Below are 27,652 nucleotides of genomic sequence, written 5' to 3' on the forward strand. Positions count from 1 at the left end.
GACATGTCTGGGAAAAACCGGACGTATGGTAACCCTAATTTATGTCCTAAAATTAAATAGAATAACATAAACATACTATAGGATAGGATGAACCTAGGAATTACTTTGACTGTAGGGCTTATATAGATTTGATAGGAGTCTTATTACATTTTCCATGTCTCAAATTTTTCTCTCCTGGTGGCACAGTTTTTACCTTAATATTGAAAGCAAAATGTTTGTGTACTGTTAAATTCAGTTATCTGAAATAATAGTGCTGTTACGGTAGTGAGCATGCTACTCACTCAGCTCATAACTTTGTGTTACTTTGCAGAGGAGAAATAAAGTATAAAAGAGCCTTACAGTAGGGTTAAATGTCAATGTTAGAGTGTATTCAATCAGTTGTACAGTGTGAGGTTGTGAATATTACAGTCCCTGGATAATGAACTAGAATTGTAAAATTGAGTGGTGCATGGCCCAGAACAATGTAAATTTTGTCTGCTCTCCACTGCCTACCTACTTTACATGTATTACAGATTTTTATCATGTAAGCAGCTGTTTTATTAATATTGTCCGACTATGGAGTTAAAATAGACTATTTAGCTAAATGTTATGTTACCTAATTAAATATTTATCTCTGTAAAGAATTAAACTCAGAATCAATTTCTGTAGAGATAACATGAAGCAGAGCGGACGAGACTGCCCTCATAGTCATTTAGGAAAGATGTACGTCTATTAAAATATTGCTCTAACCTGGTTTCCTTTCTTTAGTTGAGTTCTCTGCTGTATGTGAAAGAAAAATAATTTGCGGTTAGTTATGATTAACAATAAAATTATAGATATCACAAAAGTTGTAAGTTTCTTTCAGAGTTGCCTGTTTTTTTTTTTTAATTTTATTATTCAAGAAATACTTTATCAAATAAGCCAGTGGCATGGAGACTTGAAAGGCCTTTGACCACTGGAGGCCTTTGTATGCATCCATTTCCCTCACTAAGTATTGTGTCTACTGAAGGATAACCTAGTCTTGCTACCTGCTAATGGAATTACTGTCCTAGCTCAAGTAGGAGAAAATTTGTGCTCTGGCACTGAACTTCCTAGGTTAAAGCTTCACAGATGACCTTTGCAGCGCGTCATCACATGTGCGTTCTCTTGCATTTTAAGCTACAGTTTTTCTTGTAGGTTATTTTCCCAGACCTGAAGAAGAGCTCTGTGTAAGCTCAAAAGCTTTACTCTCTCACCAACAGAAGTTGGTCCAATAAAAGATATTACCTCATCCACCTTGTCTCTCATTTTATTTTTGGAAAGAGGAAAAAAGAGAGAAGTTGAATTCCACCAAAATACACGTGTGTCTGCTGAGGAAGAGAATGGGGCAATGGAATGGAACTCTTAGACAACTTTTCAGATAAGCCAGGGGATAGAGAGACTCTTGACATTCTCTTCTCCCCCCCTCCCCATTTTCTCTTAGCTGTTTTTTCTTCCCATGCCTGGTCTCCTCTTCACATGCCAGGAATGCAGGTTACCAGCCCAGCCACCTGCAGTACATATTTTTGGTTTCAGTGTGAGGAACTGCCTTAAGCCTCTCCTAAGAGAAGGTGAGACCTAGCCGGCTAGTTGTGCCAGGGCTGGAGCCACAGGTTGGCAGTTAGTAAGCAGCTGTCAGGGGCAGGAGAGGAAAGAGTTGATCACAACTACATCAGTAGCTAGAGAGGCTTCTCTCTGCAACAGGACTGTAGCCATCCTCTACTGCCTACGTTCCCCGCACCAATGGCCAAGCATAAAAATATTCCTGATCATTTCCCAAAAATCTAGGTCAGACTCTGACAAACTGGGACTATTGGCAGCTCTTCCCTTTATTTTATTCCTTACATTTTGACATCCCTCCTTCTTTTAGAAGAATGTCAGCCTCTTTTAAAATGAACTGACCTAAAAAAGTAACCCCTAGATGCTTGCATTATAACAGTTAGTCAAATTCCAAAAAAGCTTTCCTTTAGCTCGTTAGAGATCGCTGTGGGTTATTTACTTACAGTGAGTGGGGTGTGTGGCTGGATTTTAGCTTGATTGTGTTTACGATTAGTTCAAAAGTAAAATAAAATATGGTATGCTTTTATACCTGTATGAAACTATGGCCATTGTTCCACAGTGAACCTGAAACCAGAATTGTGTTCGAATTCTTATTCTCTTTACCCTTTCCATGACAATCTTTATGTTATGGTGATTTAATAAGTATAGAGCCTTTTTTGTTATTTCCCAAGTACTATGCTAGTTTATTAAGGTTTGTGTCTCTTAATATCCTTAAGCTACTAACTGTTACATGTGACCAGTTCAATTAATAAAAGAAAATAGTACTGCACTACATGGTATATGCCATGATATGCAGTTGAAAAGATGTTGAACAGCTGAATAACAGCTCTAAAATGCTAACAGAATGGATCTCTGAGAAAACAAGTCCCATTGTGCCTTTTAGGCTGTTCATGGTCACTATAGCTAATTGAATCTACTTTAGCTTTTAAGTGGAAATAGAGAGTGTCTCCCAAAACTTTTAAAGGGTGGCAGCCTTACTCAACTTTTTTAAGCCTCGGAGCCTACAGCCTCTTAGCCTTAGTCTTACGTGATGTGAAAATAAACAGGGCTGAATGAAATCTGTGGGTTCTGGTCCAATCTAGATCCTGTAGGAATTCCCAGTGGAACACCCCTGCTGGTTTGCTTTCTCCGGTAAAACTTCACAGCTCTGGCACCATCGGAATCCCCTTAGATCTCCCCTCCAAGGCAATGCAAAACTCCATTTAATGATGCAGTCTAATATCACACCTTGTGTCTTCAAAGGATGTCTTCTTTTGTCTCTTCTTGGTGAGAAGCGCACCATACGGGACTACTACTCTGCCTCATCAATAGGCAGTACTCATCCTTCCCTCACTGCAGCTGGCTTTTAGATTATCTGAGCGGGGTAGATAACTTCTCATAGGATTGCAACAAGGGTTCTTAGGGATCCTAAAGTAATACAGAAGAGCAACTTTTTCATAAAGGGGTAAGAAAAATCAGTGCATGCCTTATTTTAATTTTATTTGTAAAATGTTGCTGTTGGTTTAGTGCAGAGCATTTGCTCACTTCTTACCCACTCTTATTGTCTGTGAATAGCAGTTAAAATACTAGATAAACTTTGCTCTTTAAGCCTCTCCACTGCATAGTTGACTCTCTAGTGTCTGTGTTCATAAAGACAATAAATAACCATGAAGTCATAGGCTAGCACATTTCATAACAAGTTAAATATAACTTAAATTGAACTTTTCCAGTGTAAACAAAGTGGGCACCTCCCATTTCTTACTAGAGACAGTTTGATTCTCCTGAGGTGCTTGTCAGCTATACATTTTTAATGTTACAGAAAATGTAACTGCCTTTTCTTTCCCCAGAGCTGCTCTTACAGTAGTAGTCTGCCTTGTGTCTACACAGTCAGCCTTTGCATTCTGGCTTCCACGATAGGCTAGTCTCTCTAGATTTGTATTAGCAAATATAAGATTTTATTTGCAATAGATCTTCAAATATACAGGATCCCCTTTTAATCTTTACCTTTCACTAAACCAATATGTTGCATTGGCACAAAAATTAAGGGTTATGTTGCAGAACAGTGCTGTTATCAGGACACGCTGCTAAAGGCGGTGCCAGAGGCGTTTATAGTCCATATCCATCTTCATTATAAGTGTAAATTATTAATAATTTAGCATGTTGAAATGAAATCGTTATAAATGATTAAAACGGATGCCAAATTTCCTGTAGAAAGCATGGCAAGTGGTAGTCTGTCAATACCTCCGTCCCTCCCTACAGTTTTGTTTTTGGTTTGTTTTTTTTAGCAATTAACCTTTGTTGCTAGTAATTACTCATGTATTAGCGCTCGTATGCCCGGGCGGAAGAAGATTCTTCCATGATAGCACACCTCGCGGTGTCATTCATTAGCCATTCTCTTCATTACCTTATCAGGAAACTTGCATTTAATGCTTCAGCTCTGAAATGCTGTCTTTCTTTAGTGTGTGTTTAAACAGCCTTGATTTGTTAAGAATAAATATCCTTTCGATGTGCTGGTGGTTTCATAGGTATATGCAATGAGTTAATGGTTTCAGTCCAGTTCTGTCAACATCACAGCTGGTACCCTTATTGAAAGTCTTTTATAAAGAAGCCAAGGGTCAGGATGGCTTTCACTGCAGTCTCATGTTGTCCCTGTTCTGTGGATAAGTAGAGAATTTCAATTTCCAGAGCTGCAAACTTGGCAACTTTCACAAATGCTAAATACTACTTGTAAAACATTGACATGGGATATAGCAGATAAAAATCATCAAATGTTTAGGGATGAAAATATTTTTTGTAGTTATAAAGAAGTCATAGATTCTTCTTTGCATGTAACAGGGCATACTGCATTTAAAGATACATATAGTATTTGTTACAAAACTGTATTTTTTGTATAATTGTGATAAGCTATTCTGAATACTGTAATAGAGATGTGGTGATTAAATTACAAGGTTTATTATAAAAAATAAAAGAAGAAATAATTTCTATTTTCACCTAAGCTATTTAGGTCTGTACCATGTTTGTCTTTCAAATTCTTGCACTGATCAGTCTTGGAGTTCATCAGCATTTTAACCACTCCTGTTTTCTTTAACATATTTTCTACTTTAAAAGTCATTCAGACCCCCCAGTTTAAGCTGTATCTATGTTAGAGCCCCTTGGAAGTAAAATATTGTGTTTACACAGATATGATAGAAAATAACAAACTGGCAGTTGTGATTTATGGGATTATAATGTTTAGAAAGTTGTCTGTCCTGTGTTATCTACCTCTCCTTGAGCCCTCTGCTTCTACCCCAACTTTTTCTTCCATACCTCTGTTCCAAGCACTTGTGGATGGCAACTTCTCTCTGCCGTTCTCCTTCAATAGTCACACTAGCAGTTTTGTCATCTGCTTCATTGGCCCTGTTTTAACAAACTGCCCAAATGGATTTTGTCTGGTGCACCAAGAGTGGCAGCTGTTTCAGCAGCAACAGGATCAGGATTCATTTAACTGAATTAATTTTATGTGATTCAATACAAATTATTTTTATGTAACATCCTTCATCCATTATATCACAAAACCCTTTCACTGGGAGAGTCAATCCTATGCTAAAGTTGAAAGCTTGGTTCTAAGGAGAAGTGACTCAGAGGGAGGAGGAGGTTAGGTCATTTTTCCTGACAGGGAATAGCAAAAATGAACAAGCAATTCCCCAACCCTGTAAAGTTGAGAGAAGAGAAACAAGAAACCAGGATAGGAAGAGGAGAGTGAGTGGGTAGGGGAGTAGGTGGATATGAGAACAGGGAGGTAAGGTGGAACCAGTCAACGATGAATTTGAAAACCAAGTAGGTAATTCTGATTTGGAATCAAAGATAGGTAGGGAGCAATGACGGTGATCCAGGATGTCGATGATGTGATGTAACATAAAATTACAACAAGACTATGGGTTGGAGATGGTTTTAAGGTATTTTTATCAGATTCTGTAATTACTCCCTTTCCAGACATGTAGGGTTCATAACTTCTCCTTATGTACATGCTTCATACAGTTGGCCTCATACCAGTAGGTGAAAAACAGTCCAAAGAGGGAGTGCCTGGGAAAGAGGAGAGGGAGACTGACAGAAAATGTTAAGCTTGTATATTTGGCATTCTTCTGTGTGTGGCCCCAGGTCTTTAAATAATTAATTAATATTAATTTAAATGAGGAACATTTAAGACATACAGTAGTTTCCCTTTTTTAAAGATTTTTTTTCCCCTGGGTAGTCTCTAAATCATGAGTCACACCTGCTGTCAGGCTTATTCACCACTGGCAGGTCTCTTCTTTGTGATAGGCATCCTTATCAGGATATAAAATCCGGGTCCTATATATTGTGTGTTGTGTGCACAGTTCTCTATGTGGCTTACCGTGGTCTGTGCTGCCTGAAGTTACCATCTCTGTAGACTGTTCCAATACTGTTCTGACTTTGTTCTGCTCAAGACAAATCTTTCTCCTGTCAGTGCTGCCTCTGATCAGCTAAGGTTTATCCTTTCAGATTTGGTTGGGGGGAAAATAACTGTTAAGAAAGGCAATACGATGAAAGGGTGGCTTGATGCCCACACGGAGCTTGGAAGATAAAAGAAAATGGATACATTATTTTGTCCACCTGAATTATCTCTGGGATGTTTTTTGTTTTTTTTTATATACTGAAAGTTGATGTTACAGGGCCAAATGCAGCAAAATTGCTGGGATAGTTGGCAACCCTTTGCTTCCTCCACCATGAGTTCTCAACTCTTTTTTGTTCTAACAGCCCTGATCACTTTGCATGATTCCCTGTACATTTTCCACCCACAGAGGTCCTCCTTAATGCAGGCCTTAACGGGGTGCAAGAGTCGCACTTCTTAGGGTTACACTGCTGTAGGATGGATGACATAATTCAAAGTCTTTGTGAAACAGAATAAAAAATAAAGTTATGGTCACAGTCTAAGTAGAAGTTTCCCTTTCATGCAGCGATTCACATCTTACCTTATTATCAAGACAGCTAACGCAAGGAGGTGTCATCCTCTCTTCATTTTATTCTCTTTAAAAGAATATTTAAATCAGCATGGTAATAAATAAATTCTGCCTAAAGCCTCAATGACATCTAAGAATATCTCTTGAAAATAAGGCTTTATTTATTGCATACATTTCGCCCAATGACGATAATGCCACCCTAGTTTCCAGTATTAACTTTAAAAAAGTAAAGGGGGGGAACCGTAAAACAGAGCTGGAGTGGGGGGCCATTTGAATGAAATGTTTTTGGTAATGATCCCTACCTTTGTGTGTGGAAAAGGTATCACTAACTTTTTGTCTGGAGAATATACTGGAATACTGAATACAGTCCTCATTTGCTTAGATTTGAATTTTTAGCAACACTCTTTATTAAACTAATAATTTCAGCGATGCCACTTATATAGTTCCAATTAAATAACTGAATCACAGAGTCCTGTACTTGGACATAATTATAGCTGAAATTGATGAAAGGGTATTTTTAGTGCGATTTCTGGTAATTTCATACCTGTGAAATACTGAAGCAGTGTGTGGTTTTTTTAAAATTAAATCATTGAAGTGCAAAAAAAGCCACTTTCATGCCACATTTCATGCTTGCCAAATTTTGATTAGCAGTAGGATAGTGGTTACACATTTAGGTATTTAGGTAGTGAGGTAAACATTTAGGTATTTAGAAGCACACTGTGACAGAAGGAGAGGATGTTTTAGATGTACATGATGATGGAGGAGCAACGTGAGAAGTTTGGGATACTTTACTTTGCATAATGATTTTATACTAACTGTACATAATATGGGAAGTAGGTTAGTGGTGTATAGGAAACAGTAATATTGACACACCTCAGAAGCCTTCCAGCATGTGAGTGCCTCATCAGAGAAAAGGGCTTCAGTGCAAATGCCAAAAAGTATACACACACCCGTGGGACAAGGACAGCAGTGTCAGCAATGGATGGTCCTCAAAGTCTGCTTCCCAATCAGGACCCCTTCTCACTATTTTTAATGTGAAGCTGAAGCATGCAGAAAATGTGTGCCCTCTACACAGTTTCAGGATTGAAGATTAATAAATGAACTGTTAATAAAATATTTTTAAAAAGCAGCAGAAGATAAGCTGGGTTTTGCCACAGGATACCACAGCTATATAAAACTTAGGGATGGAATATGACAAAATGATTTTGGATTTGTGGTCTGTAGAAATATGGAGTATTTTATATGGACAATTTTAAATAAAATAAATATTGACTACATAAAAAACACCTATCTTAAGCATTGAGTACCCTTGACAAATTCTTTAAAACAGTAGTTCTCAAAGCCGGTCCGCCGCTTGTTCAGGGAAAGCCCCTGGTGGGCCGGGCCAGTTTGTTTACCTGCTGCGTCCACAGGTTCTGCCGATCGCAGCTCCCACTGGCTGCGGTTCGCCGCTCCAGGCCAATGGGGGCTGCAGGAAGCAGCGCAGGCCGAGGGATATGCTGGCCGCCTTTCCCGTAGCCCCCATTGGCCTGGAGCGGCGAACCGCGGCCAGTGGGAGCCGCGATCGGCCGAATGTGTGAACGCGGCTGGTAAACAAACTGGCCCAGCCTGCCAGGGTCTTTCCCTAAACAAGCAGCGGACCGGCTTTAGAACCACTGCTAAAATACAGTTCAAATATAAATATTTTGCATTTTCATTTTTTTCTCTGTTTATTTCAGTTAATCTCCTTTCCCCTTTAAACAATTCTTGTCCTACATTTAAGACTACAAGGGTAAATAACATTAAAAAACTAAAGTATACCATATAATAGCTCTACAGTACTTACAAAAGCAACCAATAGCAGATAGCAATTTTACAAGAGCAAAACATATAGAATAGTTTAGCTATATAGCCAGAACTTTACAAAAATGTTATAGAGAAGCATTTAATAAACCAGCTTCAACAGTAGAAAATATATATAAAACTAATAATATGGGGAAAATGTGATTGCTTCTCGCAATTACCCAAACCTATGCAGGCTCTACATCCCTGTATCCCCACACAGTCCACCTACTCACAAAAGGTCCTGTGGCAATTTGTCCTCCCCTCTCCCCCAGTGATGTCATCTTTGAGGACTGGGAAGAGAGCTCTGGTGCTCTCCTACCACCATTTGGCACCTTTTGGAGTTAGATATTATTTTTTCTCTCCCACAGTCTTACAGAATAAGTCCAATGGGCTCCTATCCTATGGAGCATATATGATTGGTTTAATCGGAGAAGAAATACCATATGACGGAACCCAAACCACCAATCTTTACAAGTCAAAAATATACCACAAAAACTATATTAAATTTTTCACTGACATCCAGATAATAGGTGGGAGTTAGTGGGATTTTACCTAATTTTTAAATTGGGGATGACAAAATATTTAGCAGGATAATTTTTGCAGATCCACCATCTCAAAAAGACCACATATGCAGAGTTTTTAATTTCCCTGTGCATTTAAATTTAGATTTTTCCCATCAGTTTGCCCTATTTCTTTTATATTGTTATGTGGTTCTGGGATGTGTTAAACAAATGCGTAATACATTAAAATCAGTCTGATATTTTCTCTGTTACCAACCAGCTAAGTGTGACAGTCTTACTTTGTTCTTATATGGTCAGGAGAAACCAAATGGTCTTTTTGGTGGGCTCTTCTGCTGCCACATTGCATACCGTTAATCAGAACTAAGTAACAGTAATTCAGCACATGCTGTGCAGTTAAAAAGCAATGTTTTTAAAACATTGACTATGTTGTCAGTAATGCCTTGGATTTTAAAAAATCTGATTTACTGCTAACCATTTATGCCAGGGGTGGGCAAACTTTTTTGGCCCGCGGGCCACGTCGGCGTTGCGAAACTGTATGGGGGACCAGGTAGGGAAGGCTGTGCCTCCCCAAACAGCCTGGCCCCTGCCCCCTATCCGCCCCCTCCCACTTCCCGCACCCTGACTGCCCTCCTCAGGATCCCCCAACCTATCCAACGCCCCCCCCGCTCCTTGTCCCCTGACCACCCCCTCCTGGAGCCCCTGCTCCCCAGGACCCCACCCCCATTAAAACCCCCCGCTCCCTATCCCCTGACCGACCGCCCCGCCCCATCCAACCGCCCCCTATCCCCTGACTGCCCCCGGGGACCCCCAGCCCTTATCCAATCCCCCCACCCCCCTTAACCATGCTCCTCAGAGCAGCAGAAGCTTGCAGCCAGCCACGCCACCCGTGCCGCCTGGCAGGAGCGGCGGGCCAGAGTGCTGGCGGCGCGGCGAGGTGAGGCTGCGGGGAAGGGGCCGGGGCTAGCTTCCCCAGCCAGGAGCTCAGGGGCCGGGCAGGATGGTCCTGCAGGCTGGATGTGGCCCGCAGGCAGTAGTAGGCCCACCTCTGATTTATGCTGTTTTCTCACCTTTTTTATATTTTATTCTGCTTGTATAATGAGGAAACTAGTCAGTTTCCTTTTCTGGTAGTCATACAAAGCACAATGATGTAATGTTTAAATTGGAAACAATGCAGGGAAATATTTAATTAAAACCCTACTTTTATTGGAACTTATTATAATACTGGAAATATTTCTGATCGTGTTAGGCTAAATTTTTGGACTGAATTGATCTCAATGTCCCCTTAAAGACTTTGCAAGTAAAATTTATGACCCCTCACTCACTCCTGCAAACACTTACACACCTGCTTAACTTTATGCACGAGTAGTCTCATTGGTTTCATGGAGCTGCTTATACGCATAAAGTTAAGTAGAGCCCATGTTTGATTATGGTTATAAGGTAGTAAAAAGTAAATTTTTACAAATACTAAGATGCAGTTAAAGGAAAAGGTCTCATCTTCTCCCTTACTTTACTAGATGTATGAATTTAATATTTATCTCTTATAATAATCTATTATGGGGGGGAAACAGTGGATTAGCAGTACTTGAGATGAAAAATGTGTGAATGAATGCATTTATCTTTGTTGGCATCGTCTGTTCTATTGATGGAAGGCACAGATGTGAAATTTATCCCAATAATTAGATTTTTAATTAGTGTATCATCATAAGATTGACAAATCATTGCTCTTCATTGCATGCGATTTGGAGTGAGAAAGTTCATGTAAACACAAATATCTTTAATTATTGCCTGACAATTCCAAACTCAGATTTGTTTTGATGTATTTATGCATGTTGTATGTATAATAACAGGGATATGTCACAAGATATTACACTAGTGACACAGAACGTTGCCTAAAGTACTGTGAATTGGTGCATAGGTCTTTGTGCTAACTGAATGGTAAATGAAGTGCAAGCTGGGTAATTATCAGTGATGTATTATCTTATGCAGTTATATGGGAAGTGGCACTTCTTGCCATTATCCAGTATGTGCCTTATCTAGATTTCTTGCATACTCAAAACTCCTGTTGAAACGTATGGTTTTGATTTGAATGGGAGATTGGGGGGCTGAATGAGTGCAGGATTGGGCCTTATGAGTAAGAGGGTATTGAGAGGGTGTTCTGTTTTCTGGTTTTAAGTTATTTTTTTTTTTTCCCCTACAGTTGTCGGACAAGTAACCGAAAGAGCTTGATAGGCAATGGCCAGTCTCCAGCTCTGCCTCGGCCTCATTCACCTCTTTCAGCTCATGCAGGTAAACCATCTACTTTTACCTATGCCATTACTTGTATTAATGCCTTTAATTCTTTAGGAGAAACACATCATCTAGTCCACTACACTTCTGCAGTGTAACTTTTCTCTCCATTGTTTGTAATAACTAAAGTTTGAGAATAATCATGACGAGAGCCCTAATTACTGTGTTAGGAACTACTAAACTATGGTGATAGGCACCCTGGAAATAGCTTGTGTGAATAACATTATTTTTGCCCTATTACATGTTGACAGGTGTAGATTTTCCCCATTCTCCAACCTCAGTGCAGTGTGAAATGAACATACGATACCTTGCAACATAGAGACAATGTTGTCAGTGGATGGGACGTTTGATAGCAAATCAGGATATTTTGAGTTCTGTTCCCAGTTCTGTTGCTGACCTTGTGTTTGACATTGATCAGGGTCACTTCAACTTTCTGTACCTCGGTTTCCCCATCTGTAAATTGGTGATCATGACACTTTGTTTGAAAAGCACATAGAGATCTATGGATTAAAATCTGCAAATAAGAGCAGCTTTATTGTTATTTATTATCTGTTTTGTATAGGAATCTTGTCTATACAGCAGAATACAGTACAACAAAGATGTATTTTGTGTTACATTGTGTGTACAGTTGAGTCGCAATTAAATCCCTGGGAGTGCTACAATAAGAAGGTGTGAGTGTGGGAATTGGCATTAGCCATAGGCAGGCAGGCAGGCTGTCAAAGGTTGTTAAAGTGTGGCTGTGGGGAGCTGGTTGACAGCTTACAAGTTAAAGGAGACAGCAGAAAGATGGATTTCATCTGTATTTTTTAAAGGGGATGGTAGGTTCAGTCAGTAAGACATTAGCAGGCTGTCTTATGCAGCTGACCAGCAATGTTAGATGAGAAATATGCCTATCCTCACAATTGTGGGCAGGAGCCCTATGCAGCTATAGGAATAAAAATATATGTATAATGCCATTGCAGAGCCTGCAAAGAGAGCCTGAGTTTTTGTACACAGTTCATGAAGGCAGGGACTGGTGAGGCTTCAAACTCAGCAATAGAGTGGGTGAATTTTTTTTTAAACAAATAAATCAGTGCTTAGAATCTGACACATTTCATACCAGGCTGCAATCATTTTAAAGAGCGACGGGAATGGTCTACTGGCCTGAGCAAAAACCTGGAAGTCACGAACTTCTGATGTTTATTCATGACAGATGATGACTGTCTATGGCTTTTGGCATGTCACTTAACCTCTCTTGTTCAGTTCCTCAATCTATAAAATGGGAACAATTATATTGCTGTCATATGACTGTTGAGAAGCTGCTTTTAAGATGAAAAACAGTAGTATAAGTGCTAGTATTAATTATTATTATTAAGTAGGTCAAATGTGGGGTTGAAACCACTTGGCATCCCCTTCATTAAACAATATATGCAACCCATTCAAGAGCTTATTATGACTGCTTGTCACAATAATTGTTATAGTTCCCAGTGATCCACTGGAATCGCTCATGTTCTAATATATTTCACCCCACACTTAACGTGTTTGACTATTTTTGCAGTTGTGTAGTTTTGGGCCTCGTTTGTATTAAGGATTTGCCATAATTCCAGCCACTGATGTAATCGCCCCAGTTCAAGCTTCTATTGTAGACCAGGAAAGCTGTGGTTTGGACTCCTTTCAGACAGAGATAAGCTGCACTAGTGCAAATCCTGGTTTTGCTTGTCTACACTAGAAGTTGACACTGGTGCAGCTACGCCAGTAGCTGGCCACTGATGGCTGGAATCAGAACAAATTCTCAGCATAGAAAAGTTCTCAGTACTCTAGGTTTTATGGGATTCATGGCTTATCAGAGTTGCTACTGATATGTGTGGGGTTTTTAATATCTGCCCTCCTGTAGTGAATAAACACTTTCTAAAACTATTTGAAGATGAGATTATCTTTACTGTATCGTTCCATAGTTCATGATTGTTTGGAAAGTCATTTTTCAATGATGTAGCTGAAAGAAGCGGGGAAGGTTGCAGAAACTCTTAAGAATTATTTATTATTACTGCAGAGCCCCTTTGTTGTGTATGGGTTTTGCTTTTTTGCTTTTTCCACCTTTTGCTCTGGGGCCACTGTTTGATGTCTGTCATAGAGGAGACACCTACCAGTATGGTTGTCAATTTTGGTTGGACATGTATCTGGAGGTTTCATCCCATGACATAATCTTTAATTAAAGATTAATCTTTATTTCCTGTATTAGCAGGTAGCCGTGTTAGTCTGTATCCACAAAAACAACCAGGAGTCTGGTGGCACCTTAAAGACTAACAGATTTATTTGGGCATAAGCTTTTGTGGGTAAAAAACCTCACTTCTTCAGATGCATGGAGTGAAAATTTCAGATGCAGGCATTAAATAATGACACATTATTTCCTGGAGACTCGAGGACAATCCTCCTGGAGGGTTGGCAACCCTAGCTACCAGCCCTTCGTGCATATGCTAGTGGGATGGGAAAATCTGGAGTGCCTGGGAGAAATTGTTTTAATTAGCAGCCTAGTTGTCATACCAAAGTTATCCCTGGGGGAATTCTGCTCCACTGCACCTGCAGAATTTGCGAAGAATTAATGTCCTGCGTAGAATTTCATTTTTCCCCACAGAATTGGCGCTGCAGTGCTGCTGGCCACTGCTGGGGCCACTGGACCCGGCAGAGACCTGCTCCCCAGCTCACAGTGTGCCTACGAGGGAGGGCAGCAGTTCCCGGATTTATCAGCCCCGGTCAGTCACCTGGTGCCGTCGGGCCACCTTCCTTCACAGCAGCTGCTGGAGCCCGTGAGCTGAGCCCTATGGGGAGAGAGCAACAGCTGGGAATTGCAGGGAGGGGCCGCTGCTTTCAAGGAGGGGAGACTGAGGGTAAAGGAGAGTATCTGCCGGGGGAGGCATGACTTGAGCTGTTATGGTGGTGACCAAATCTTTAAATTTTGCCCCCCTCTCCCCACTATCAGCAGGTACAGGAGGAGCTGCGGGGCGGGGGGCCTCCGGCTGCGGTGGGGGGCTCTGGGTTTGGGGTGTATGGAAGGGGTGGGGTCTCAGATGGAAGGGGCAGGGCTGGGGGCTAGCCTTCCCCAGCCAGAGATTCACAAGCTGCCCATGAAAGAGCGCAAAGTCGAAGTGAGCAGCAGATATAGAACTTCTCTTGCTTATCCACAAATTTGTTGTGTTCTGTGAAGATACCAGGGCAGCTGTGCAGAGATAACTGACATGGGTGGTAAGCTAGACTTTGGGGCCCACAAGGCTTGTAGCCCCCTCCACCCCACAGGCATGTCTGTATGGGGCACCTGCACATGTAAGGGACGTCTCCATTTTTGTTGTTTAAAAGATGTTTCTAGTTCAGTGATTCCAAAACTTTAACAACCTGTGAACCCCTTTCACTAAAGTTTCATGTCTCGTGAACCCTCTCCTAAAAATGAATATTTCCAGAGATTTTCTCTTTTACCGGAGTATAAATTATAAAAACAGTGATCTTGGAAATATAAATTGCTTTTATGACATGCTTATCACACACTATTTATTATTAATTATTATTTATCATTACAGTATTTTTATTACATTATGAAAATGGCAACACTCTTCCAAGATCTCACTTTCGTAGCTTGTATCACTTTGAATAAGCCTGTTATAAGACAAGGATCCTATGTTTCATCAAGGAGTATCAGATGTGAAACAGCATGAAAGTATTTAAGAAGCCAACTCAGAGTTCCTCCTACACAAGCATTCAGGTCTTCAGCAGTCCAGGCAAACAACGCATGTTACAACAAAGCTTAAACTTGTTCTTCATAATAATTTTAAAAACAAGACTAACTGCCTATTTAATTTTAAAAACAGCAAAAAATATCCACCTCCCTTTCCATTTCTTATAAGGAGTCTTAAAGTTTAAATCTCCTCAGTGTGATAGATATGCTTGCTTTAATCTGGTTAGCTCTTGGAAGTCCAGGCTCCAGGCCCCGTGCTCCCTATTGACAGCTCTGTCCGCCATTAGGGAATTTTTTCCCAAGAACCCCCTGTAACATTTTGTGAACTCCAGTTTGGGAACCACTGTTTTAGTTCTCTTTCTTGTGAAAACAGAAAACCAATACAAACCGATGTAATCTCATTGGTAGGGTTGAAAGCTTGTCATTCAGCCTTTTACTAAAGATCTTGGGTTAGTCAGTCTTCCTTATAGCCTTCCGGGGCTGGCCTTGGGATCCATGACACCTTTGACAATAGATCCTTTGATTTCTGAAGGAACCACAGACAAATTCAGAGTTATAGGAGGCAGGGGGTTGTTGCAGCACCTTGAGCAGCATCTAGTGCTATTGTCACTAAAAGCTCTTTTCCAGCTAAATGCCTCCAGCATAGCCAGCTCCTCTGCTGAACAGCCAAATTGTCAAAGTGTGCAATTAGAATCTCCTCCAGGTCAGGGAATTCAGGGTTTTTATTGTTTTTGTTTTGTGTGTTTGTTTCCATAGCAATTGTAGCTTGATCCTTTTATGCATACACAGCCTTTTGTAAAACTGTTCTGCGTTTCATGCTAAACTTTAATGCTGGTATCTGTGATTTAAATCTCAGCCATAGCATTATATAGATCTAGTTTAATGTACTTTAATTGACTTACCTGTATTAAAAGGGAGCTAAGCACACAGGCGCAGACTTTCCATTGTGCCGGGGGGTGCTCGACTCCCAGCTCTGCCCTAGGCCCTGCCCCCACTCCACCCTTGCCCTCAAGGCCATACCGCCACCCCGCCCCACTTCTTCCAACCCCGCTCCACCCCCGCCCAGCCTCTTCCTGCCCTATTCCGCCCTCTCCCCCAAGCACACTGCGTCTTCACTCCTCCCCTCCCCCCCAGCCTCCTGCACGCCGCTAAAGAGCTGATTGCAGCGGGCGGGAGGCGCAGGGAGGGAATGGGAAGTGCTGATCGGTGGGGCCCGCCGGTGGACAGGAGGCGCCGAGGGGAGGGGGAGGTGCTGATAGGGGGGCTGCTTTTGGGTGCTCAGCACGCACCATTGTTTTCCCCCATGGATGCTCTAGCCCCGGAGCACCCACGGAGTTGGCACCTTTGGCTAAGCACATTGATCTCTCATTCAGACTTCACACACATGCCTATTAGAGTGTGAAGTCTGATCCAAAGCAGTGCACGGAGCCTTCATGTACTTCGCAGCATTGTGCACTTGACCCATCTAAAGGCACCAATTCATCAATCACATTAGGTTGCATGAATGTATAATTTTTTTTATTCTCCATTAATTGAAGTGATGTATTTTAGTCATTTCTGGTTTAAACTGAAATCCCTTCCCTTTATAACTCACTTATCCTCCGCCATTCCCAAGTCAAGGGTCGTATATACTGACCCAATAGCATACCTTGAAAATTAGAGCCAATCAACATTTTTGTTCTCAGTGACCCAGAATTAGTAAAGTTTGACTACATTTATTTCAGAAGCATTTTGGCTGTAGAGCAGTGCTATCTGAGAAAATGGAAAAAAAAATTAATTTAGAATTCTGAATTGCTCTGAGTGACTTGAGTTATCACATTATTAATAGATGGAGGATTTTAATAATGTGTGGTCTTATTTCCTTGTACAACTAAAAATTAAGGTAATTTGCTGTTTATAAATGTTTGAAATTCCCCTCCCTGAAGTTTAGTGTTAAATCACTAGTTTTGGGGGGATATTGAACGTAATTATATTGTGGTTATTATAGTAGGTACTGATTCACCTTAGTTACTACTAAGTAATGAATAGCCTCTCCTATTGTGGACTTTAGATTTTTTATGCCTGGCATATACAGAAGTTTTGCTTTCTTTTTGGACCTATTTAGATTGTGTATCGGATGTTATGAAAAAAATCTAGCAAAAGTGTTTTAAATGTGAACACTTTGATAAGCTTCGAGTATCAACAGAGCTTTCTCATCTCCTTTACTCCATCATTGAGGAGGGAAAAGATCTCGGTGACTGATTGGTTGTGTAGATAGCTGACATCCCATGAGCACTGACATTTTTAGATACGTATTTTTGGAGAATGTAGTGCTCTTGTACAGAAGTCAACTTGATGCCTAAGGCTTTCAAAGGAATAATTGACAAGGCACAGGTTAGATGTCACATGGAATTTGGGGGTAACTGTAACCAGGCCAGTTTTAGTATCGTAGGGCAGTTAAGGAGGTGCTTCAGTTGCAGTCAAATTGCATAGAACAGTTATTTTGGAGTTCGGGTACAATTCCATAAAATGCTACAGCATTGACACAAAATCTTCTGCAATGTCTCGTAATAGATTCTTGAGATTGTTTTAGCTTTTCATTGACCCTTTTTTTATTACTCTGGATGGATGTCGCATATCAGCATGATGCTGAGTAAAGATTGGTGAATGTCAGGAATAATGAAGAAAGTTGATTTCTACTTTTTGTTCTCCCAGTGCTTATAGTATCTTATCTAGCTAGTAGCACAGAGAGATTTCTATAGCTTTTCATTTAAACTTTCTCTAACACTATGTAGGTAGTATGTCACTAGTGCTGATCGGTGGTACTGTGGTACTACCCTTTCATGGCACTAGCACTCAGTGCTAATATCAGGGTGTCACAGACCCTAGTCAAGGCCCCCCTCATAGCCACCCACTGGGGCTGCTGTGAAGGATCCAGTCACTGGGTCCCTGGGTGTTTCAAGCCTCTGGGGCCTGAACAGAGTCCAGCCACTGCCCCAATCTTAGGATCCCTAGGCACACGCTCGGGTGCAGATCCTGTGTCTTACACCATGAGAGCTGCAACCCACTGTCCGGTTATCTAGCCACTGGTTCAGTGCTCACCTTCCCCTCCCCCCCCACCCCCATACGGAAACACATCCTCTCCCAGAACTGCACCCCAAGGTATGAACCTTCTGGTTTAGTGTTTAACAGTCTCAGGAGGCATGTGGTAATTGTGAAGAATAATATAACACACACTTTGCGCAGAGTTTAACGCATTATTGCTCTTAATCGTACTATAAAGCACAAGAGAGCAAAGATGACAAAGAAAAGGATAAACATCCTAACTAGGGTTGCCAGGCATCTCGTTTTCGACCAGAACACCCGTTCGAAAAGGACCCTGGCAGCTCTGGTTGGCACTGCCGACCGGGCCATTAAAAGTCCGGTTGGCGGCGCAGTGGGGGCCCGGGGCTAAGGCAGGCTCTCTGTTTGCTCTGGCTCTGCGCTCCTCCTGGAAGTAGCCACCAGGTCCCTAGGCGCTGGGGTGGCCAGGGAGTGGGAGGCTCCATGCACTGCCCCGAGTGCCGGCTCCGCAGCTCCCATTGGCCGGAAACCACGGCAGAGCCGCCTGGCTGCCCATGTGCCTTAGAGGCCGCAGGAACCTGGTGGCCGCTTCCTTGGACTGACAGTAAGTGCTGCCGGGACCCTGCACCCCCTCCCGCACCCAACCTCCTGTCCCAGCCCAGAGCCCCCTCCTGCACCCCAAACCTCGCCATCCCCAGCCAGAGCTCTCACCTGCCCTGCACCCCAACCCCCGGCCCCAGCCCGGAGTCCCCTCCCAAACCCCTCATCTCCAGCCCCACCCCAGAGTCTGCACCCCCAGCCCAGAGCCCATACCCCCTCCCGCACCCCAACCACAACCTAGTGAGAGTGGGGAAGAGTGAGCGAGAGAGGGGGGATGGAGCGAGTAGGGACAGGGCCTTGGAGAAGGGGCACAGAAGGGGTGTGGGTTTTGTGTGATTAGAAAGTTGGCAACCCTAATCTTAACTGCAATGCCCCTTGCTAGCTCGCTTGTTTCTTGAAGGACCTTGGGGGACTATCAGGGTTCAGGTAGACAAACAGGAAGGCAGGGCTGTTTGCCTGGGTGGGTCCCTCGTGGAGTCTCCTTCCTTGCTTTCCTTCTCTCTCCTGCCCAGTTTTTCTTGTTCCTGTGCACCTCCCTAGTTTGTGTTCCCCGCTTTCTTTGTTCTGTCTTTTGATAACTTTCCACTGCTCTCCTTCCCCCTCTCTGCCTGCCCTGCTTTTGCATAAGTATTGTGGTCAAAGCACTGTTGTTTAAAGTTAAGTACTTTCCCATTGCCCTCAGTCTGAGGAAAACATATTTAAAAGCTCTTGAGATATGGTGGTGACAAGAAGCATTCATGATACTGCAGTTCTCATAGTAATACTCCATGTCACCCACCAACCAGAATTCAGAAGTTGTACAGACAGATCCCCAAATCATCACACAGGAGGTTATCATTTCCAGACACTTTCATGAAATTACTATTTGACATTTCTAAACAGAACATGAGACGAACCAGTAGAACTTTCTTCATTCAAACTGGCCGGGGGACCCAGTTGAATTCTGAGAATTTTTGTGCAAACAAAGGAATTTAAAATCAAGGATATTGCACCACAAAATGTACTTCCAACATAATTTGAAAATTTGTGTGTGAAGGTAGGCACCTAATTTCAAATGGCTTGATTTTCAGAAATATTCCTTTCTGTGAGTGTTCTTCTAGACCCCTTGAAAATCAAGTCACTTTAATTTTGTTGCCTGAATATGGGCTTAGGTGCCTAACTTCAAGCACCCAATTTTATAAATTGTGGGCTTTGCTTCTTTATTTTAACAAATGTAGCTTAGTTTTCTTATTTATGGTGAAGCACACATAGACCTTGTCTACACTGCCACTTTACAGCGCTGAAACTTGCAGCGCTTAGGGGGGTGTTTTTTCACTATAAAGTGGCAGTGTAGACAGTGCACCAGTGCTGGGAGCTACTCCCCTCATGGGCGGGTACGACTACACGAGCCATGATTACACAGCCACGTTAAAGTGCTGCCGTGGCAGCACTTTAATGTAGCTAGTGAAGACATACCCTAAATGTGCTATATTTGCAAAAAATAGTTTTTATATCTGTGTTGTAAAATGATCAGGTTTGTGAATTAATGAAAATGGCAATGAGTTAATTTTCAGTGAAGTATGAAGATGCCGGAAGTCACAGATACGAAGTCAGGGTTCTGAATCTGTTGTTTTAAAAGAATGACGTCTACAGAAAGAAAGCAATACCTTAACTGCAACCAGAAGAGACTTTTTACTCATTTTGCTCTAGGAAGGAGTGGATCCTGCCATGCAATCAGTTTTCAAAAGAGGCTTGCAATGCCTTAGGGAATAATGTATATGGGAAAGGGGGGGAAAGTTTTAAATGATAAATTGCACTCTGATTCAAGTGTCCTAACACTATCTAAATCCATTTAAAATTGTAACCACTTTTTTAAAAGGAGTTAGTTAAGTTGGTCAAAATTTGCAGACATTCTCCCTACCCCTGCCCACACCCTTTTGCAACAAAGATGGCATCTGAAGCTTAACTGTATTTACTTTCTTTTTATTAAACTGCTGCTGCCTGTAATGCTATTTGTACATTGAATGGCATGAACTCTGCATTTCCAGTTAGTGGAGGCTTCACCTGTCTCTACATATCAGTAATCGTGAAACCTAATTCCAATTTAGAGAAAATAATAAAAAATGTGCTTTGTAGATAGATTTTTTTTTTTTTTTGTCCCTGGGCTTCTACCCTTCCCATACTTCTGTAGACCCATATCTGTCCAATGTTAATCTCTAATGGCATCAAGCAAACACTGCTAAACCTGCCAAGAGATATCAATGTCATCTAGACTGAGAGCAAGGAATATCCAAGAAGCAAGCCAGCTGCCAACCATAACAAACACATTTAGCAAAATGTTTAGTATTTCCCTTATCTGAATAGAGAGGGCCCCCACTAGCAGACAACCAGATCTTAAGAGTTTGCAAACCCTTTCCTTACTCTAACTGGGGACAGTCATCTGCAGGTGTCATGGGTAGTTTAATCCACTCTTCACCCCTGCGCAGATCTTGGTGGGAAGCACCTGGATAACTATCTGAAAGCTATTCTGCTGCCCAGCTATGTGTTTCACTGACTAGCACAGTTGGTTACATTACAAAAGCCAGACCTGCAACCTTCTATGGCTCCTTGGATCTTGTCTGCTTTATGTCAAGATTTCATGACTGAATAGCTAGGCTGTAAACCCAATACAAAAGCATATTAGACTTATTGTTATGTTATATTGCTATGGTGTTAAAATGCTGAGAGTCGTTTAAGGAGATCATCAAACGACAACAAGGCTTCAAAGTGGGGCTAATGTTCTGATCCACCAGGAGTTTATAATAGCAATTATCATTAATCTTGAATTCCCTCAGTGCTAATAGAAAGTCATTGCATCAGAAACTCTTTATTTTGTAAGTAGACAGCTATTAAAAATGCATTAATAATCTATAGTGAGTACAACATATGCCTTTCCGAAAGATTTGCAGTTCTTCCGTCTGTGGTGAAGAGACAGGATTTCTTGAAGCTAATTACAAAACAATCAAACAATTTAATTAATCTGGATATAGCTTTCCTAACCATAACTGCCTGCAAAATGAGGCACCCTGAGTGTATTGCCATTAGGTAAAGTATTGTTTTGGAATGTTGATTACCTATTCACTCTGTTACTTCTCCCTGAGGATGATAGTGTTAATTACCCACCTACTGCCTGGTCACCAGTCGGGTTTACTTTATCAGGTCAGAAACATCAGCAGTAATCTCAGAAGTGTATAAAATAACCTAGGACTAAAATATACAACAGCCAACAAATCCCTGGGAACAGCAGGATTTGAATAATAAGCAAGCACTGCACATATGGGCAGAGAATTAACTGGCACTGGTTTTCATTTGAAAGTCTCTCAGGTATTGACTTGCAGATGGGTGGATGAATGCTGTAAGGGATGAAGGTCACGTATAGGACTCCGGTTCTAATCTGTCTTGCTTTTCTGGAATACCACACCTTAAAACCACAGCAGTAGTACTAGTCAACCCCGTCACTCTGGGTTTTTTTCCTTCCCTATTTGCTGTCTTGACTGTTTGAATTATTTTGTTACTCAGATATCTAGATAAACCCCTGTGATTTAACTGGTATTCAGGAATTATTTGTAATGTGTTTCTTGGAAATCTGAAATTTATTTTCCAGAGAAATCAGTTTACAAATTGATTGATATTAGTCAAGTTTGACTCTCCTCCTGCATGAAGAGGATTTATTGAATCTTTCTGATTTTATCTGTAATGAGTGGTAGTTCTGTGCTGCTCCTGGTGATGCTAGAGAGATAGAGGTTCTGCATCTCCTGAAAGCAATAGTCATATTTTAAAAAAAAATAAGCAAAGATGGAGAAAAAGTACTATTTTTCATGAAAAAGTTAAGAATATGCTCTGAATAAATGGCCGATGGGTAATTAAGTATGCTGCTGAGAGATGTAATGTAAACAAATGTAAATATGTGGTGTTTAAATAGTTATCAATGGAAACAGTAGTCTAGATTTATAAAACGACCTCATGTGCTGATAATTCAAACCCTTTGCTGTCAGAAGGTGCTTATCTACAATGTTTATTTTTTAAATTACCTATTTCTGTTCTCTGTAAAATGCCAAGACAGGTTCTTTGTCTTCTCATTCATCTAAGCCCACTGTGTTTTCCCAGACACAGCTCCCCCCTTTTTGGTGTGATTTCTAGAATGAGTGGCCACGTTTTATCTGCACAACATGTCTTTATAATTAAAAAAAAAAAAAAGCTTATCTTTATTTAATAAGCTATCCTAGTAGCAAGAGGAATCCAGTTAGGAGCTGTTAAATTAAATGAACTGTTGCTCTCAGTAATTTGGTATTTGCAGTTCATGCAGGACAAGAATAAATTGTGCTAGCCCCCAAACAAAGATCAAAATCTATGCCACAATGTCTGGTTTTAGATGTTTTCCCCCTCAGGGAACAAAAATCCCTGCCACCTTGAAATTATCAAGGCCCCCAGAGGTATATGAAGAGTAATGAAGAAGCTGTGGTATTGGGGGAGGGGAGAAAGTTGAAAACCTTAATTCAGCTGTGATAGATAAATGGACAAAGAGTCAGGGGTTCTGGCCAGCTAAAGCGGAATTCTTGTCTCCTGGGGCTCAGGAAAGAACCGATGCAAAGATATGATTTCAGTGTAGCTGAAAACGCATCCTGATTCTGCTCCTGAAAAAGAATGGGTTTCTTAGTGTTTACCATCTAAATGTCTTGATGATTATACTGTCTATCATAAAATTAATGGCATCTGTTGAGAACATCACTATAAAATATGCAAGGTTAAGTTAATTGAAAAATTTCAGTAGAAATCTAGCACTCCTGAAATCATTAAGGCAGCACCTCTATTGGATTAGGTTTTCTTTTTGAATCTGGATAGCAATTTATCCTCTTTAAATATTTACTTTGAGTATATACATAGAAGTCTTGCTCTCCTTACTCCTAATTATAATTGCAGATTTCATTTAGTGTCCAACAGTACAGTAAATAAGTTGCTCTTCTACTTATTCTTTAAGTGAGTGCAATCAGAATCTATTCTTTAATTTAGAAGGTTTTTTTAATGTGTCTCATAGGACAATGCTACTTTAAAAAGAACTTATTTTTTTTTCCAAGTGTCACCTTTACATTTCCCCTTTAGACAATCCATATGGTCTAATAATATACGCTGAGTGGCCAAGGCAAGCTAGAGCACTGGTGAACTTCCCCTTAACAGCTGCCATTGAGCTTTCTCTCTGATCAGTGGCAGGTAGCATGTCTAATATGAGAAAGTAACAAGCCCCCAAAGGAGATGTCCTGTTCACAATGCGCAATCACTTCTGCACATAACTTAAGGACTTCACCTCTCCAAGCAGGCCTTTGGTCTAACCAGACCAGGGGATAATTTTCCGTTCCATTTGTTTTGTGTAGCTATTGGCTTTTAGAGAGTTACAGGAATACACAGTACAGTTGGCAAGAGGAAAAACTGTAGAGAAAATATGTTTAAAGACTATACTTTTATGGCAGTAATTTTCTGGGGTTTTCGAATATTTTTAAATATTTTTAATGACCTTAAAAAAATAGTGTGTTTCCAAGCTTCAAGTTGTATTTCTTTCAAACTAAAATATTATTCCTGTAAAGTTGAATTAATTGATTTGTGCTTTTGAAAATGGAGTGAACTGGCTTTGTCTGAAGTTAAATTTGATCTTCATTACTAGTTTCTTTAACTGAAATGTAACTTTAAATAAGGGCTTGGCTACACTTGCGAGTTACAGCGCAATAAAGGAGCCCCGGGCGCACTACTCACTCCCCATCCACACTGACAAGGCACGTAGAGCGCTCTGACTCCGCGGCTACAGCACTGCTGGTACTCCACCGCGGCGAGTGGAATAACATTTGCTGCGCCCCTGCTGCAGCACCGCGATGCCAGTGTGAACGAGGTGTTGTGTTACTGCGCTGTGATCAGCCTCCGGAAACGTCCCATAATCCTCTTAAGTCAAGTGGCCACTCTTGTCGTTGTGAAATCGGCTGCAGGAATGCGCAAGTGCCGCAAATGTGGCCATGCCAGTGCGCTTGAAGCTGTCAGTGTGGACAGACTGCAGCACTTTCCCTACTGCGCTCTATGAAGGCGGGTTTAACTCACAGCGCTCTACATCTGCAAGTGTAGCCATGCCCTAAGATGTTATATTGGGAGTCCAGTTCTTTCAGAAACCTTACAGACTAATCTTTGTACTGAAGATTGGTTCTAGGCTGTCTGGAAATATAAGGTAATTGCTGTTTCTGATTTCTTTTTCTCCTTTATTTTTGCCCCATGACAGGAAGCAGTCCTCAAGACAGCCCTAGAAATTTCTCTCCCAGTGCCTCAGCCCATTTTTCTTTTGCACGAAGGTAAGTGTTTGTTTGCTATGCAGAAAGTACAGTTTGTATGGGAAAAATGTTCCTATGCACAGAGGGACTGACTAGTAAAATACATGGAAATGTCAGTAATTAAGAATTACTTGATTTTTATATTAACTATATTAGTCCTTAAACAACACAAAACCACATTGAGTGATTGATACAATGCAATTGTGCCTTTTTAAAGTATGTTTTAAAATTTAATTTTGCTAATATGTATCTTCAGTCAAATTCTTTTCACTGGGCATTTAATCCTGGTAGGACTCATACAATTAGTCAGATTCAGATCTTGTAAAAATTGAGACATTTCAATAGTAAATGGATACCATAGGCAAGCTTCAGTCACAGACCTAAGCAGTTTCCCCAGCTGTATAATTGAGACAATTACTGACTTGCAGGTGTGTTGTGAGGATTAATTAATTAATGTTGGTACAGTTTTGATGTAAATTATTAATAAATTAACCATAAACTGAGTAGATAACTTGTCACAGGAGACTACCTATTCATGCCAGCGTGGTTCCATATTACTTTAAATCTCCTCCACTTACCTCAGATAATATGTTTATTAACACTAAGACTGGTGGGGTAGAAAGAGTTTATATGTTGACCGAAGTGTGTCTACAAAATAAATTACATCAGATGGCTGTGTTTTAAGTGATGCATTAAGTATCACTGCAGTTACCCACATAACTGCCTTATTCATCAGTGAGAGAACACTACTTGGTGCAACTTTTGTTTCATTTTAGGACTTTCAGATACACAGGTTGTCAGACAGGGATAAATCTTATACCCAATGTAAGAAAATGGCTTTGACTTTGTATAAAACGGTTCAAGCCAGGGGAGAGAGCTTCATTTGTACATGCTTTGTGTGGCTCAACTCTAGCTTCTCACATATGCGATGGTGTTTCATACAAATCTATGTTTTGAGATTTTTATGGAGGAATATAACTAGCATCTGCTGTCACCCATGTTTAATCTGACTGTGATTTAAAAACTAGCTGAATCAGTATTTTGCAGTGTAAAATAGTGTACAAATAAAAATATCTTTCCATGAAGGAGGAGATATTTATAATAAATTTATAAATCCCCTAAAATAGCTCATGATAAAAACCGATGAGAAAAATTGAACATTACTTAAGATGAGGATTTCGTGACAGTGTTTGGCACCATTTAAAAAAGCATCTCAGACAATTCCTGTCGTTAAATGCTTTATCATGTAATTAGACTAAAATACTAGGAAAAGTCCATTTTATTTCTATAATGACAGTGTTCACGATACCTGATACCACGAGCAGTTTACCTGGAGCTCTTGTACATCTTTTCTATTAGGATGTATAATATTGTACTACTTCAGCAGTAATGGCAGCCCCTATTACAAATACCATATAGCAGATCCTGGATTCAGTCCTTTTCGTCTTGCATTCTCTTCTCCTTTCAAACTGTATCTTTTATTTAACACTAATTCGTGGGAGTGGGGAGGGGGGAGAAGAAATGAATTAGGAAAACGAAAGTAATTTCCAGACATTCCCATTTTGCAGATCAAAGTAAAGGATCTAGCTTCAGAACTTGAAGAGCAGCGTATTTAATTTTTGTAGCAAGTTTGCTTGATAGCATTGTATACATGAAACATTAACCTAAAAATTTCTGATCCATACGGTATTTGTATGTCATTTTCTTAGGGAAAGGCACTATGTATCTCAAGGTTATATTCATGCACCACGTTACGGTAATAAAAGTGGGTTGGTCTTTGTGTATTGGTGGAGGAAACATGTTCAACCCACGTAATCTGATGAAACAAATTATTTCTGCTTCACAGCTGCAAAATATACAGAACACACCCCAGTTTACATCTTTCAGCTTGTCTTTCTTTCTATACTAAGCAAATTTTAATTTATATATCTGAGCTAAAAGGAACAAACCTCCTTTTGGAATTGTTCATTCATTGGAAAGATGCTCATCAATACCTCAGAGAAAAGAGGGTTAATACATTACAAAACAAGATCATGGAGACAGAGATATGTGCAAAATTTTCCAGTGTGTTCAGTGTTTGTTCATTGTGAATGAATGGACCGAATAAATCTCCACAAATCATACCCTTTGTTCTGATGGGTGTTTTCTTTAGTGTGGAGCAACACTAGTTCTACAGTACTATTCAATTCATTGGGTATTTAATCCTGGTAGAACTCATACAATAGATAGGATTAGGATTATGTAAAAATGGAAAAAATTCAATGATAAATGGATAGCGTAGGCAAGTGTCGATCACTCCTGTGACACTAACTCAGACCTACAACATTTACTTTTTTACATGAGGCAGCATGGTCTAGAGTTAACACGGGGGACTGGCAGCCAGGGATTCCTGAGTTCTGGTCCTAGTTTTATTGATGCTGTCAGTGACTCTGCCACCGACTTGTGTGACTCTGAGCATACACATAATCATCTGTATTATAGTTCTGTGGGACTACGTCATGAGCTCCTTACTCAAATTTTACTCAGTCCACATCCATCCCGATGACTTGAGTTAGAGTTTGATTGGGTAAACACTGAGTAGGAAGCCACACCTTGGAATTTCGCCCAGAATGAATAATGGTGACGTTCTGAGACAGACTTTTTTGGAGGGTGGGGAAGCAACATCGAAATGTTTAGATTTCCAGATTTGAAGCCGTACTTTATGAAATTACATTTCCTACACAAAACCAGAATTGAGTGGGGGTCTTTGTACCTGATCTTAAATTAAATGTTTTTTTTAAATGTTTTTTCCAGAATACTTGATTTGTGTTATTAAAAACAAATCCTATTTTGTTATGTTTATACATTTTGTTATTTTCC

General features: G+C 40.6%; 1 protein-coding gene across 1 annotated transcript in view; it reads left to right on the forward strand.

Annotated features, from left to right (window-relative positions):
* The window catches only part of MAST4 (microtubule associated serine/threonine kinase family member 4), a 325,784-nt gene that overhangs the window by 211,787 nt on the left and 86,345 nt on the right, over positions 1 to 27,652 (forward strand). Inside the window, exons 5-6 of the mRNA XM_024209370.2 lie at positions 11,037 to 11,125; positions 24,745 to 24,814. Of these exons, the coding sequence (XP_024065138.2) occupies positions 11,037 to 11,125; positions 24,745 to 24,814 (159 nt within the window). The remainder of the gene's footprint in view (positions 1 to 11,036; positions 11,126 to 24,744; positions 24,815 to 27,652) is intronic.

This window comes from Terrapene carolina, unplaced genomic scaffold (genome assembly GCF_002925995.2).
Source record: "Terrapene carolina triunguis isolate 2854851 unplaced genomic scaffold, T_m_triunguis-2.0 Scaffold69, whole genome shotgun sequence".
In the NCBI taxonomy this organism is placed as follows: domain Eukaryota; kingdom Metazoa; phylum Chordata; order Testudines; family Emydidae; genus Terrapene; species Terrapene triunguis.